General features: G+C 44.7%; 1 protein-coding gene across 9 annotated transcripts in view; it reads right to left on the bottom strand.

Moving 5' to 3' along the window:
• Positions 1–15,429, bottom strand: part of NBEA (neurobeachin) — an 882,854-nt gene that overhangs the window by 178,085 nt on the left and 689,340 nt on the right. For all 9 annotated transcript variants that reach the window (XM_019498256.2, XM_059716302.1, XM_059716129.1 and 6 more), the window contains one exon: positions 3,209–3,326. In XM_019498256.2, the coding sequence (XP_019353801.2) occupies positions 3,209–3,326 (118 nt within the window). The remainder of the gene's footprint in view (positions 1–3,208; positions 3,327–15,429) is intronic.

Below are 15,429 nucleotides of genomic sequence, written 5' to 3' on the forward strand. Positions count from 1 at the left end.
CATGTGATTTTATAAAGCTTTTAACAGTATACTGTAATTACTAGAGATACACTGATACATTGGTCCAATATCAGATCGGCACCAATTTAAAGAAAATTGATTGTATCGGAAATCGGCCTGATGTGACCAATAATTTGGCCAATAAATGCCCTTGTGTGCATGCAGCCTCAGTGCACCACATAGGCAGTGAAGAGCACAGCCTGGCAGATTGGAGAGCTGCAAGCAGCTGGTAAGTCTGGTGTGGTGAAAGGGGAGGAGGGAGGGAAGGAGCATGGGGGGCAGATCAAGATCAAGGTCCCCATGGTGAGAGAGGAGAGGGGCTGGGGCAGGGGCTGGGGCAAGCGCTGCCCAGCTAGGGTGGCACAGGCATGGGACAGAGCCACAGCTTGTCTGAGGGGCATGGGGGTGGCGGGGGGAGCCCTGCCACTGTGCACTGCTCATCCAGGATCCACTGGTCTGGGGCTCACCTGCTTGTCTGGCAGCTCCCACTGCTGCTCCTGCCACTCATCTGGGGGTGTATGGGGAGGGGGATGTGCCCCAAGATCTGCGTGGGGGTGGGGTGGGTGGGGAAGAATCCTGTGCAGCCCCGGCCTGAGCCCACCCCACCTTGCACAGATCCAGGGGCACCACCGTGCCCCATGCCTGCCTGGATGAGCGGCGGGAGAAGCAGTGGGAATTGCCAGAGTGAGTGCCGGACCAGCAGCTCCTGGATAAGTAGCATGTAGTGGCGGGAGCCATCCATCTCCCCACTTCTCCAGCGCTTGCTCCAGCCCCCGCCCTATTACTCCCTCACCTTGGGGGCCTTGATCTGCTCCCCCCCACACACACCTTCCCTCCCCACTCCCCTTTCACCACACCAGACTTACCAGCTGCACTGAGCTCTCCAAGCTGCCAGGCTGGTATCAGAAATCGGACTGATATCAGCCAATATGCCTCCTTAAAAATCAGATATCAGTATCGGCCCCAGAAATCTCTATCATGCATCCCTAGTAATTAGCACCCCTAGTGATTACTAAATTGTCTGCTCCCACCCCTCTAATTCAATGCAATTCTGAAAATTTAAATTGAAAAAAAAATGAAAGAAATGCTTAAAAACAAACATTGATTTTAGCTGTCCAAATTATTTAAAAAAATTAAAATATAATTAAATATTATATCATTTTTACTGGTTATGAATTATTTAGGGACAAAACTGCAAAATTCTTTAATAAGTTCTATCAAAAAAACAAATTGTAAGACTGAATTCTTTGTTCAAAATTATTATTTTATACCAAGCAACACCAAATTAAAATTATTTAAAAAAATAAAAAATAAACATTGAATTCTGCCAAGCCTAGATATAATTTTTTTCCTAAAAGGAAGATGGTGCATCACATGCTGAACTCTCTGATTAAGCTGTTAAATTCTGCAATCAGTTTTAAGATATTAATCTGATGACTGATGCATTTAAAACTCAGTAGACCAGCAGACCAGAGACTGGCTACATTTTTTCCTCCTTGAGTTGCAAGTCACTACTTACTTTACTGATCTCACATGGTGACTAGATTGTTGACACATTTTATCAGCTATTTGCTTCTGTGGAGAAGACCGGTAGGCAACAGTGTTTTGACACCCACCTCTACAGAATGTCCAGGTGGTTATATTGTGTTTTTGTGGTAAGGCCACTGGATTTATGAATATTTTGGTGAACGTGCTCTAAAAAGCCAGCTGGTGGGAAAATGATTTCTGATTTGCAACAATGTCAGGTATTGTTAAATAAAATACCATTTGAAGGTATTTTATCCTAAAGATGAGCACAGCTAGGAACACAATGGCCATAGTATGGAATAAGTGTTAATATACATTTGGGTTTTACTACTATACATGGTTTAAGGCAATGCTTGAACTGGGTTCAGTTTTTCAAAAGATAATAGAACTGGTTACGTGACTTTAGTCTTTTCCTATGTGACTGGACTCTATGTTCTTGTCAGTTTGGGACTAGGAAAATCAATATGTGCCATGTCACAGGAGGGAGGGACTTGTTGGCAGAGTGAATAAAGGCATCTAATTATGGCTCCAGAGACATGAGACTGAGCCCCTTTGTGGACTTGTGCTAAAGACTTCCTCCCATTTGACATGGCTCTAAATTGGTACCTGATCATTTGGGCTGGGGAACCAAAGGCAGTCCAGTATGATATCAGCTCCCTTACGTGCTCCTTCTGTGAAATGAGTGTGCTTTAACTGCACTGGTCCTATGGATGTTTAAATGTTACAGGAGTGGTATGAGAAAGGATTTACTTCCAGACGCATTCTGAAATATTAAACCATTACCTATTCAATAAAAGTGTGGACTAATTAACCAACTAAAATGGATTAAACAAACCAGGCCCAAAAATTTAATAATTCAAAAACAATTATTTCATACTATTAAATAGATATTTTTACTGGTTATGAATTATTTAGGGACAAAACTACAAAATTCTTTAATAGTGTAAGTTCTCTCAAAAAAACAAATTGTAAGACTGAATTCTTTGTTCAAAATTATATAAGGCTTTTTCAATAAATAAATTCTATCTCAGAGGAGCTTTTGCTAACAGTTCACTGAAAAAAATCAAATCAATTTGTAGTGTTTTTCATTAGTTAAGTTACATTATGTATCATGTGCTCTGACCGTGTATCTTATATATGACGTTTCTGATGGTACTGCTTGGTATAAAGAGCACAAAATGACAAACAACTTACAAAAATTAATTAACAGCACAATTTTCAAGATTTATTTTAGAATTACAATTTTTTAAGGTTTCCTTTTAGTTAATTTAAGCAACTGCATATTCACCATATATCCAGCTATTCAGTCTTACAATTCACATCTGAGGGAGCTTGACACTTCACTCAAATATTTACAGAACATGAAAGCAAAAGGGACAAAAACAAAACAAAAGGAAATTTGCTTAGTATTCTGAACAAACATTCCTGAAAAGTGGTTGTCGCATTTATCAATTTGATTGTCCATCAATGTTCATCATAATCACAGTGATAAAGTAAAGTCCAATTTGCTGGCCTCAACAATTTCTATTTTAGATATAGTGAATAAAGAAAAAATGAGAAGAAAAGGAAAAGCAGCAGCACTTTTCAAAATGAAGTATAGAGTTTTAGTTTGAGGATGAATGGATACCATCAATAAAACTGACCAGAAACTAGCTTACACAGAACAAACAAAGATACATACTTCTGTTTGCCATAAACACCTCCAAAGCAGTGTTCTGAAGAAGGTAACGTCTTGAAAAAACAGCTCGAATTTCGCTGAACATCCATTTTCCATGAAGACCTTCGGTGTAGGCAAGAACCTAAAATAAAAAAGGAAGTAGACATTTATTAGATGTTTGCTTTGACACTACTGCATAAGAACACAGCAAGTGTTACGTATCAAATAAGCGAGGGTAAGATTATCCTGTTGAACTTGATGGCATGCAAAAACATGAAGTTAGCAGTTGAACAGAAAAGCTAGTTAAAAAATAAAATAAATTGTGATTACAGTTTGAGAAGTGTTTGCAAATATGGCAACATGATATTGGATAAATCTGCTTCTGCTGTGTCATATCACACTATTTTATGTAGACAAAAAAAAAAAAAATCCCACAGTCAAGCAATGCAGAGTGAATAGACTACAGATAAGTAAGCTCTACCAAATGTACAAGACAGAGTTGCAAGTTAAGATGGGTATCCTGAATTTAAATTTTGCCACTGAGTTATGTAAAGGCAAAGAATAACATAAATGGATACTGAAATCTCTAAGTCAGATTCCTAGGCTGCAAGTTAGAAATACTTTGCTCTTCATCTACCAACACAAGGAAATAACAAAATATCATTGTTGCATTCAGTTTTCTAAGGTTAATTGTAATTTAATATTGCAAATCATTAGCATACTATGGTGACTTTCTATTCCTGTGTAATTTAACCAAAATACAAAAATATTTTAAAGTAAAATAGCTGGAAAATAGCACTGATTTTATAAGTAGTCATGATCTGAGCTTAAGGTTTGACTTACTGTTACAAGACCTGATGCAATCACTAATTCCTAACTTGCCTATTTCATATTTGCACAGTAGAAGACAGACAAGATGCAAAGGATGTGGTTTAATTAGGCTTCAGTTTTATTAACTAAACTCATCTGGGAAATATCTGGAAATATTTTGTACAGTGAGGGCCATCATTTCTTCCTTAATCATTTTCACCTGTTATAAGATAGCTGTCAACTCCTAACCCTTCCATGGCTGGTCTCTAGTCTATTGCTTGGACTCTGCCATCTTTGTCTCATACAAAGGTGAGGGGGGTAGGGAAAGGGAATTTGCCCCTCACTTGGTGTAGCTACATGTGCAATTAATGTGATGCAATGAACTCTGGAGCCATTCGAGCCAGAGGAAACTGCTCCTAGGCAGAGCATCTACATGTGCACCTGGGACAGCAACAATTTGAGCCGGGGTGGAGCAAGTCCAGGGCTGGCTAGGCTGACAGGGTGCAATTTACGCCTAGAGACAGCATCCACACATGCGTTTCAGCACAGTAAATTATTCTGCCATAATACCAGTGCATGTGTAGACTGTGATGCTATATTGTGGAGCTAATTAGACTATTCCACAGTTAAGCCCACATGTAGATGCACCCACTGTACCAGGTATTAGGCGCCTCAACCATGTTCTCCAACCTCTTTAGAAGATACCTTCCTCCAGTTCCAGTTTATAAAGAAACGTGACCCCCTTGCCCCCCTTGGAATTTCCCTGAACATTTTTATTTGTCTGTACAGATACCCAGCGCTCTGCTTTAAGCTGGTGGCAGGGGGAGGGTACTTTCCCTAAAATGTTTAGTAATATATCTTACGTTAGCACTCATAGAATCATAGGAAATTAGGGTTGGAAGGAACCTCAGGAGGTCATCTAGTCCAACTCCCACTTAAATCATGACCATCCCCAACTAGATGATCCCAGCCAAGACTTTGTGTAGCTCAGTCTTAAAAACCTCCAAGGATGGAGATTCCACAACCTCTCTGGGTCATCTGTTCCAGTGCTTTACTACCCTCTTTGTTAGAAAGTTTATCTTTATATCTAACTTAAACTTCCCTTGCTGCAACTTGAGACCATTGCTCCTTGTTTTGTCATCTGCCACTATGAACAGTCCAGATCCATCCTCTTTGGAACTACCCTTCAGGTAGTTGAAAGCTACTATTAAATCCCCTCTCAGTCTTCTCTTCTCCAGACTAAATAAGCCCAGTTCCCTCAGCCTGTCCTCAGAAGTTATGTTCTCCAGCCACCTATTTTTGTTGCCCTCTGCTGGACTCTCTCCAATTTTACATCCTTTCTGTAGTGGGGGCCCAAAACTGGACACAGTACTCCAGATGTGGCCTCTCCTGTGCTGAATAGAGGGGAAGAATCACTTCTGTTGATCTGTTGGCTACACTCCTAATAACACATCCCAGTATGCTGTTAGCCTTCTGGACAACAAAGACACACTGTTGGCTCATATTCAGTTTATTGTCCACTGTAACCTACAGGTCTTTTTCTGCAGAGCTGCTGCTTAGCCAGTTAGTCCCCAGCCTGTACCGGTACTGAGACTGTTCCACCCTAAGTATAGGACTTGAACTTGCCCTTATTGAACTGCATGAGCTTTCTTTTGGTCCAATGCTCTGATTTATGAAGGTCTCTCTGAATCCTAGCCCTACCCTCTGGTATATCTACTACTCCCCCAGCATGGTGTCATCTGCAAACTGGCTGAGGGTGCACTCCATCCCATCTTCCAGACTGTTGATAGAGATGTTGAACAAAACTAGCCTCAGGACCAACCCCTGGGGCAGTCCACTTGATATTGGCTGCCAACTAGACTTTGAGTTACTGATTACTACCCTTTGATCCTGACAATCCAGCCAGTTTTCTATCCATCTTATAGTTCATTCATCCAACCCATACTTCCTTAGCTTGCTTGCAAGAATGTTGTGGGAGACCATATCAAAAGTCTTGCTAAAGTCTCAGGTGTTAGTGATGGGTTATCATATGTCAAAAGTTTCTTAGTTCAATTTTATAATATACTGTACTTGTTATGGATTCTATTAGCAATAAAAACAAACACACAAATATTTTGTAAAGCCTCTTTTCTTCCCTACACCAGAAATGGTAACCAGGGGTTGGAGGTGAGGCTTTAGTGGTATTCATCAGCAGGAGGCTTCAGTAGCTAGGTGCTTTGCACTTGCCATATTGTGGCCAGGTAGCAGAGAGCAATGGTGGCGGTGCCAGCAGCTGACCCCTGCTCTGCACCAAAAATATGGCATTGTATTTCAGAAAGAATAACAATCAAAATATAAATTAGCTTCTGAAAGACTCAAAGATTCACTGTATCTTAGAAGAAAGCTGGAAAGAAAGAAATGGTGAATCACAATAATCTTCAAGATCTGCATGGAGTGATTTGGAGATAAGAACAAGTGCTAATATTGGAATCATTGTGGCCATTAAGGACATAATTACTTTTCATTTTTGCTATCCTGACTGATCTCAACAGAGACTGGCTGAAAGGTAGAACAGTGACCTGGTTTTCCCTGGATGTAGGCCAGAGTTCCTTGCTCCTTCCCTTCAACCACAGTCCAGCTTGGTTTTGGACTGTTTATGCATCACATCCCATGGTAAGCACTTTCAACAGTGAATTATCATACATGTTCAAAATCTGCATTTTATTTCCACTTTGAACTTTGCTGACTTCACCTTTTAATTATAGAATCCTGTAGCACCTTTGTCTGATAGATTAAAGAGCCCTCTGGTATCAGATATCTTCTCCTGGTATAGGTAATTATAGACCATGATCAAGTTGCCTCATAATGTTTTCTTTGATAAGCTAAATAGTTTGAGCTCTCCTTTAGTCTCTCATTGAGATCAGATGGTAGGGTATGCTTGACATTATGTATGTGGAAGCTGAGATTGCCAAGAACAATAAACTTGGGAGATTCCAGTACCACTCGGTTGAATATGCTGTACCACCACATAATATACATTTTTTTTCTGTATAGCACTCAACTCTGACTATATGGTACTCAAAAACTCAAGGAAGAGATAAGAAATCATACTCGATGGGTTTAAAAAGCTAAAGGGTGAAATCAGTCCCCTGGAGAGTAGCTGATATAACTGGAACATGCTTTTTAGACACGATTGCAAACAGAACTTATTATGTCACAACTAGCAGATTTGCTGAACTCAACCCTTGACACAAAATTGTGCCTCAGAAATTCAGCTTTTGCTTAAAAAAAATTTAGTTGTTTTTTCCCCCTCTTTTAATCAGTGAAAAGATTTTGCGTATTGATATTTCACACGATAACAATAAAATGTGTCTATTATCAGCATTCAACAGCATAGCGTATATTGACTGTACATGAGTATATGACTCTCCCTTTTTTTTCTAATTAAACACATCTGGAACTTGATACGTGTATAGTCAACCACTTATATTGCCTTTTTAAAAACTTTTATCAAGTTGTTAGATGTTTTCTGGACAAGGAAAAGAAGCTAGAAAGTATGGGAAATCAGAGGAAAGGGAGAAATGAAATGTCCTTCCTATAAGTACAAGATTATTGTCTGTACCTCAAAATATCCCAATTATTTTAGTATTTCCATTGTATTGTTTTCCTGAGCAAGATATACTGTTAATTTTACCATTTTCTGTGATGTCTGCGACTTTTCATCCATTATAAGACAGTTTATTCATATTTTTTCAGTGACATCTACATTGTTCACTGAGTCCACAGATTTTTTATTATGAAGTTCCAGGAAAGAAGTTACTCCTTAATCCTGGTTTGAATTTTTTTTAAGTTTTGTCTTTCACCTTATCTTTAGCATTTTATTAAATTCCTTTCAGATTCTATCTTTTAGATTTTGAAAATATTTTTATCATTCTTTATTCATATATCATATGTATGAAACAGTGCCTGGCTTTTTTGCATTTCAGAGAGACATTGGAGGCAATATTATGTATATCATTACATGAAGATGGAGAAATACATATTCTGTGAGCCAGATTTACATCATCTGGTTAGTGTTAGAACAGACAACTGTCATGTACATTATCTTATTCTATCCACTCTTTTGCTTTTATATTTATAGTTTGCACTCCATAGCTTAACAACATTATGTAGTTTGTCTTCTAAAAAGGCCAAGAAGTTATACTTTCTCAATATATTCTTGATTGCCAAAAATTCAAGCCCTTGTTTGAAATTCTCCAATAAAGATAGTTTGGTTGCTTAGAAGCACGCACGCACACACACACACACACACACTTGCAGTTTACATGTAGGTATGGTACAATCTGCGGCAGGTTAGGATGTTAGATCTATGTTGTGTATGTGCTGGGGATAGTCTTGTGTAGAATTGAGATTATAGTCATATGGTTTGGATAGGGATGTTTCTGCCTCTGGCAGAGTGCTGGACTAGATGACCTCTGGAGGGAGGTCACTTCCAGCCCATCTATTCTATGGGTATGTCTACATGAGATGCTTTACTGGGCCTTAGCCTAATTCACTGCACAGTATCAGTGCACATCTATTCGTGCACACCCATACGGTGCAGTAAACTGACTTATCATGAATAAATTTGCAGGTATCAAATTTAGGTGCGATTAGTTAAAGTGCAGTAACATACATGTAGATGCAACCTGGCACTGACTTTAGTGCTGGGTCTGTCTAGCTACTAAGGAGCTGCCCTGAGCCCAGCCCTGGGGCTCCTGGCTGGTCCCCTTTCCTGTGCCAGGGCTGGGTTGCTCTGTGGCAGCCCCTAGCTGAAAGCTATAAAAGCCTATGGCCATTTTGTGCTCTGGGGCACACACACAAAGGACCTTGGAGCACTGCAGGGACTGGGTGCCCCCCTGGACAGGACCCTGGCTGCCTCTGCCAGTCCTGTCCCCTAGGATCAGGGCCTAGTGGCTTGGGCACCCCTCAGCCTGCACAAACAGGTCATCATGCACCACCTGGGGCACACACAGCAGGGGCACGCTACATGCACAGCAGTGATGTGGTGGGGGGCTGGCTTGGGGTGTCTCACTGGAGAGGCCCCAGTGGGGAAAGCAGGGGTGTGGCCAGCCCCTCACCCCAGTTGTCTGGGAGCCCCATATGCCCCAAGTCCAGGCACCGTGACTGGCTGGCAATGCAGCAAAGTGGTTGGCCTCCAGGGAGTCAAGGGCAGCAGGGTCTGGAGCTGTGGCATCAGGTACTCCCAGCAGCCTGACCTGTTCTGCCCTCAGAAGCGGGAAGGGGTTCGCAGGCTGCCTGTGGCCAGCACCCAAAGGGCAGCCAGCCCCAGGGAAGCAACTAGGAATGGGGCTTAGCTGGCCTCTGCCTGTGCCCAGGCCTGCCTGGCCAATTTACCATGGTCCCTGGGCACCCTTGCACAGCTGACCCCCGATCTGAGACTGGGCAGTACATAGCCCTTGGTGCAGAGAATCTTATCTCTGAAATGTTGCAAACTCTCACAAACGGCTTCTGTCTCTTGCCTCTGCAGGGCCAACATCTGGACACAGAGGAAAGCCTACCAGCCCCAGTGCAGATGCAGGCTCTGGATAACTGCCACCCCGTGATGGAGCTAAAGGTATGCACTGGCTGTGCCAGTGGCACACACTGGATAGAACCATCCTGCTCCAGCGGCTGGTGGCAGTGGCAGAGGAGCAAGAGGTGCAGGAGGAGGACTGGCAGGTGAAGGACACTGCTGGGGAGATTGCCTTGAAGGAGGAACAGGACCGGGCACAGTGAGGTCACAGTGGTCATGGATGGAGGCCCTGGAGTGGGAGCACATCAAGCTAATCTGGCAGCAGGTGGTCATCCAGGCCCAGGTAGTGGAGGCCACAGACACTGACCACCAGACCCTGGATACCCTACTGGGCCTGGCGGTCATGTCCATGCCCCTCAGTGCCCGGCCCCCGTCCATGGCCTTACAGGGGCCCTGGGTCCTAGCTGCTGCCTTGCAGCAGGCCCTCACCTGGCCCTGGTAGAGGTCCTTTGATGCCTTCCACCCACTGAAGCCCATGGCTTGACTCCTGCCTCAGACCCCTGCCACCTGCCTGTCCCCAACACTGCCTCTTGCCCCAAACCCATGCACCCAAGGACCCAGAGGTGCCTGGCACAGCACCACAAGGGGATGCTGGCCCTGGACTTAACCACCATTAAGGAGGACTGTCTGGTGTCCCCCACAGACAAGCCCACCACCCACTGTGGTCACTGCAGCCTCTGGCCCCCCAGGGGAACTGGACGAGGCTGGGGTGCGGGGCTCCTGCCTTCAGACTCTGCCCCCTAGGTGCCCCCCAACCCTATGACCCCCCACTCTGGGACTCAGACTGAGACTGTTGTAAATATTTTTCACTTTGTGAAGTGTGTTTTGTTATTGTTGGTGGGTGGGGAAGGTGGTGGAAGGGGCTATGTGTGTTGGGGAGGGATGGGGATGGAACACTGTGTATTGAGGGAAGAGGAATGGGGGTGGATGTTGTGAGGGAAATATTTATTTTTTGTTTTGAACATGTGCCTGCCCTGAGAGTGGTGCTGGGGGTGGGCAGGAGGTAGGGGGTGTGTTGGCAGTAGGGCATACTGGCTGACGTGGAGAGTGCAGGAGGAGGGGGTCAGCCAGGGCCTCCTGAACCTGGTGCCCTGGCCCCCGCTGGCAGATGTGCAGCTGTCCTGGGGCCTAGTGGGGAAGGGCTTCTGGGGCCAGCAGGGCCAGCACCACGGCCATCAGGAGCACGGGGCACTGGTCATTGCTGGCAGGGGCAGGGGCTGAAGCAGCCATGGCACAGGGAGGCAGAGTGGGTGAGGAGGGAGCTATTATGTGCTGCCCCTACACTGGGCACATGGTACCTGGGCAGCAAAGGGATTGGCCAGGGATCAGGGGGAGAGGCTGTGTTTCCAAGATGGCTACCAAGTGCTGGCAGCAGGTTTTGACTTCTAAAGGTGGCTGCCAAGTGCTGGCAGCTGGGTCCAGAGGCTGGAGCTCCCTTCAGTGGCCACAGGGGCACAAGGCAGGGCTGGAGGAACTTGGCACTAGATTTAGTGCCAAATCCCTTCAGTAAATTTAGTCACAACTAATTGCACATGTAGATGCGCCCCATGACTAATCTTTCAGGTCTGTCACATGGGAAAAATATCTACCTATGGAGCGTAATTAAATTAGTAAAACACTTTAAAATCTTCAGATGGAAAGTGCTATAGGAGTAAAAAAGTATTATTATTAACACTACTAACATTATTATATGTCCTTATATACCCCAAGGATGAAAGTGTGATTATTTCCTTTTTTTAATATTTCAGAGGGCTATTCTGTGTGTTTGGTCAAATGTCTCGCATATAGCTAGTTGCTAAATAGACTTTTAAGCAACAAGTGATCTTTCATTGTGCCAGAATTTTGCATTTATGTGTCTATCACATAATTCTATAAGACCAGAAAATACCAAACCTAAGAATACCAATATTTTACCAATATACCAAAATATAATACCAATATACCAAAATACCAAGCCTAAAAATACCAATAATGAAAATACCAATCTATCTATCTATCTTTGTGAGGTATTCTCTCCATTAAAGATTTGATATCTCATCTCATATAATTCCAATACAGATCTAATTTATGCTGCTCTGGGTAGCCCTTAAAACCTGGCAGAGCCGGGTTTCCCATTTCAATTGGATGTTCTGGCCATGTCATTTTGATTATTCATTCCTAGTTTGACCACAGGGATTTTTGAAGAACTCTTTTAATTATTTTTTTGGAAAAAATAAACCTGTTACAGGTTTAAATGTAATGAAAAAAAAATGACATGGGACCAGAGGTACAACAGGGCAACTTCATGCCCTGGGTGGGGCAATGGCCTGGGACATGGACAGAGGCCAGCTGTGGTGGCAGCTATTTTTGGTCCCTCTACACTTTCTCCCAGACTATGGCACCCAGGGCTGCTGTACTGGTCAACCCCATCGCCCCCCACCTCAGTTGCAAAGGACTTTGCACAGAACCTTGGCCAGGCTTTTCATTGTAAGCACTTGAATTCTACCAATAATAATGTCTAGGGGTCATGACTCCTAACTACATTTTTAATTATACCTTATACAAAAAGCACAAGGTTGTCACCAGGTATTGACAGTTTGCTTTATATTCCCAATACATTTATTCCCAGAACTTCTTCCATATCCTTGATAAACAATATTTATTACAATAAAGTCAAATGACATAGGAGATAAAAGAGTAGAACACACTTGTCCCTTTATGTCATGGTGACTAACTCATGGTATGTGTGCAACAAGTGGTATGGACAGCCTTTTTGAGGACTCGGCAGAGGAAGGGGGTCAGACTGGCATTGGGGAGGTACGGGGTTTAAATTGTGGCACATCTGCCAAAAAGTTAGCTCCACTGCTCTAGGTAATGGTATTGGTTCACCTGTTTGCATTGGCATTCTGTTAAGTTAAAACTATTTTATACCTCCAGAGTTAGAATGTATGCATGCTGGGATTGCTATTGCACATGTAGAAGTTTTCTCATATAATTTAAGGGACTTCTTCCTTTTATAAATTAGTTCGGTACACCAATTTAGAGACTGTTGCTCCTAATCTGGATGTAAGTATTCTAGTCAGGATCTCACTACCTCTGTTAGAGAGGCAGGCCTAGAAGTCCCTGGACCCAGTAAATCCTTATTAGATACAGTATCAAAACTACAACTACCTTACAGAATGTGCTCAGTAAATACTCTACTGCCTAAAATGATTGGAGTGGTCTCACTTACAAGGGAGTCACCATGTTTTAAATATTTTATGTAATTTAGAGATATCCATGACTCCCTGATTTTAATAATGAACACTCATTTCTATTTCTGTGTTTTGGGACTATCTAATGTATATCTTTCAGTATGTGTTGAGTCTGAGCACTTCAAAAACTTGTTCTGGCCTATCCCCATGGCTCTCTGATGGCCTAGGCCAGAGGCAGGCAATTATTTCTGGCAGAGGGCTGCTTACCCAGGTGAGGGCCGCTGTCGAGGACCACATGGGTAGCCCCACCCCTTGACAGGTGCCCTGCCCCTTAGTCACCATCTTGGGACCAATGTCTCAGGGCCAGCACCGGTGGGGCCCAGAGCGGGGCGCAGGCTGGCACGGGTCTGTGGAGCTGGGCTGGGCTGCACCAGCAGGAAGAGGGGAGAGCTGGCTCAGCTCTATAGAGTCCCTGCTGGCTGGGACCTTGTACTCCTGCCACCCTGCTCTGGGTCCTGCCACTGCTGGCCCCGGGATACCGGTGTGGGCCCCATGTACCCGCTCACTCCCGGTGCCCCCAGCCCTGTGGTACAGGTGGGGGGCAGAGTGCAGCCCCAATCCCCTGCTCCCTGGAGGGAACGAGCTGGTGCTAAGTGCAGGGAAAAGCAACCCCTCCCCTGCCCCATGGCCAGTGCTACTTGCTGCAGCCACTTGCAGCCCACATGGGGCTATCCTGAGCAGGCACAGGCAGCCCCATGCAGGCTGCAAATGGCTACAGCACGGGGCGGTAGTGGGGCCACTTTTCCCCATGCTCAGCACCAGCTTGCAACCCTCCCCCATTGCCAGCCTGGGGCCTGCGCCAGCTCTGGGCTTGCCCATTGGGGCTGTGCGCAGCAGCAGCAGCTGCGGCCCCCCTGCTTGCTGTGCTGGGCAGTGTTTGCCCAGCACGTGAGCTCCAGGTCGGCAGCAGCAGAAAACACTGCTCAGCACGGGAAGCAGGGGGGCCACAGTTGCTACTGCCATGCACAGCCCTGACAGGAGAGCCTGGAGCTGCCATGGGGCCCAGGCTGGCAGTGGGGGCAGGTTACAAGCCAGTGCTGAGTGTGGGAAAAGTGGTCCCTCGCCCACCCCATGGCCAGTGCCCCGCACTGCAGCCACTTGCAACCTGCGTGGGGCTGCCTGTTCCTGCTCAGGACAACCCTGTGTGGGCTGCAAGTGGCTGCAGCAGGGGGTGCTGGCCATGGGGCAGGTGAGAGGCCACTTTTCCCTGGACTCCTTCCCTGCCCAGGGTCCTCTCCTACCCTTCTCTCCCCCACCTTACTTGAATTTCTGGCACCAGTACAGCTACATGGTCCTGGGCCAGAAGCCCCTGCTGGGGCTCCCGGACGGGGGGGCGGAGCTAGGGGGCCCCTGCTGTTGTGGGAACTCACTGGGCTTCCCCTGGGTCCTACTGCCCCTGGTTCCTGTCATTTTTGACAGGAACCAAAGACAGGTAAATATTAATTTTCTAAATTTTTTAGGGGCCCCATGGGCCAGATAGAATGGCCTCATGGGCCGGATCCAGCCCGTGGGCCATATTTTGCCCACTCCTAATCTAGGTTCTCCTGGTTCTTAAGCTTGGGTATACTCTCTGGTGAGAGGTACTGCTGCAAATATTGCTGACAACCATGGAAGAAGTGCTCACTGAGTCTACTTCCCCATAGCACCATAACAGTCACATGATCTCCTAACCCTCATATTTGTGAAAATAACCTGGAAAATGAGAAATGTGTGTAGAATGATGTGGAGATACTTGTTAAAGTCTGAAATGAGATCTGACAGATGTGATCTGCCCTGTTCTATCTTATTTTCAGGCTCCATAGGTTGAGTGACCAGGGAACTTTACAAATTTCCAAGCTAGGATGGAATTTACCATTTTTGTGGATGGACGTGTTATTTTTCTATAGCCCAATGGCTATTGTTTTGCTTTTTGACTGTCTTAGAGGGAGCCACCTCTTCTGCTGTTTTCTTCATAAAGATATGTAATTGGATTACAGTGCATGGACTAAAAGCTGTAACCCAAATTCAAACCAATATATATATATATATATATATATATATATATATATATATAAATAAAAAAAAGAAGAGACCTGAACAGAAAACCACACACAATTACCCATCTGCCTGAACTGGCTGCTATCTTAAGGGTGTAACTGGAAGTCACAAACAACACTGCTTTCTAGGCTCCAGGCAGAAGTTACACTTAAGACATGATTAACTTGTTAATTACAACTTAAATAGTTACCCAGCCACTTGTTTGGGCAATCACTAGCTCCATAAAATGCAAAAACAGCCACAAAATTATTCCACAAAATATGTATAATAATTTTGAGGCTGCTCTCTATCACACCTTAAATTGAACATGTGGCAGTGTCTCCCACAATGAAGCCTGGTGTCAGCTGCATGGCAGGACTTGGCTGGCAGCTCCCCCTGTGTGTTGCCAGAGTTGCCAGATGGCACCAATGTTGTCCTGAGGCTGGGACCCACAAACAGCTGATGTCAGTCCCAGCCCAGGGAATGCACCTGAGCTGGTTCAAGACTCCCAGGTATGGAACCATACTGTTTTTTTGAGCAACTGGCTTTCAACTTGCTGATGGAGGAGGAGCCTGGGATCATGATCGTGGGCTCCCCTTGCACTGGCAAATATTAGTGGCATGACTGGGATA

The sequence above is a fragment of the Alligator mississippiensis genome, chromosome 1 (assembly GCF_030867095.1).
Source record: "Alligator mississippiensis isolate rAllMis1 chromosome 1, rAllMis1, whole genome shotgun sequence".
NCBI classification, from domain to species: Eukaryota; Metazoa; Chordata; order Crocodylia; family Alligatoridae; genus Alligator; species Alligator mississippiensis.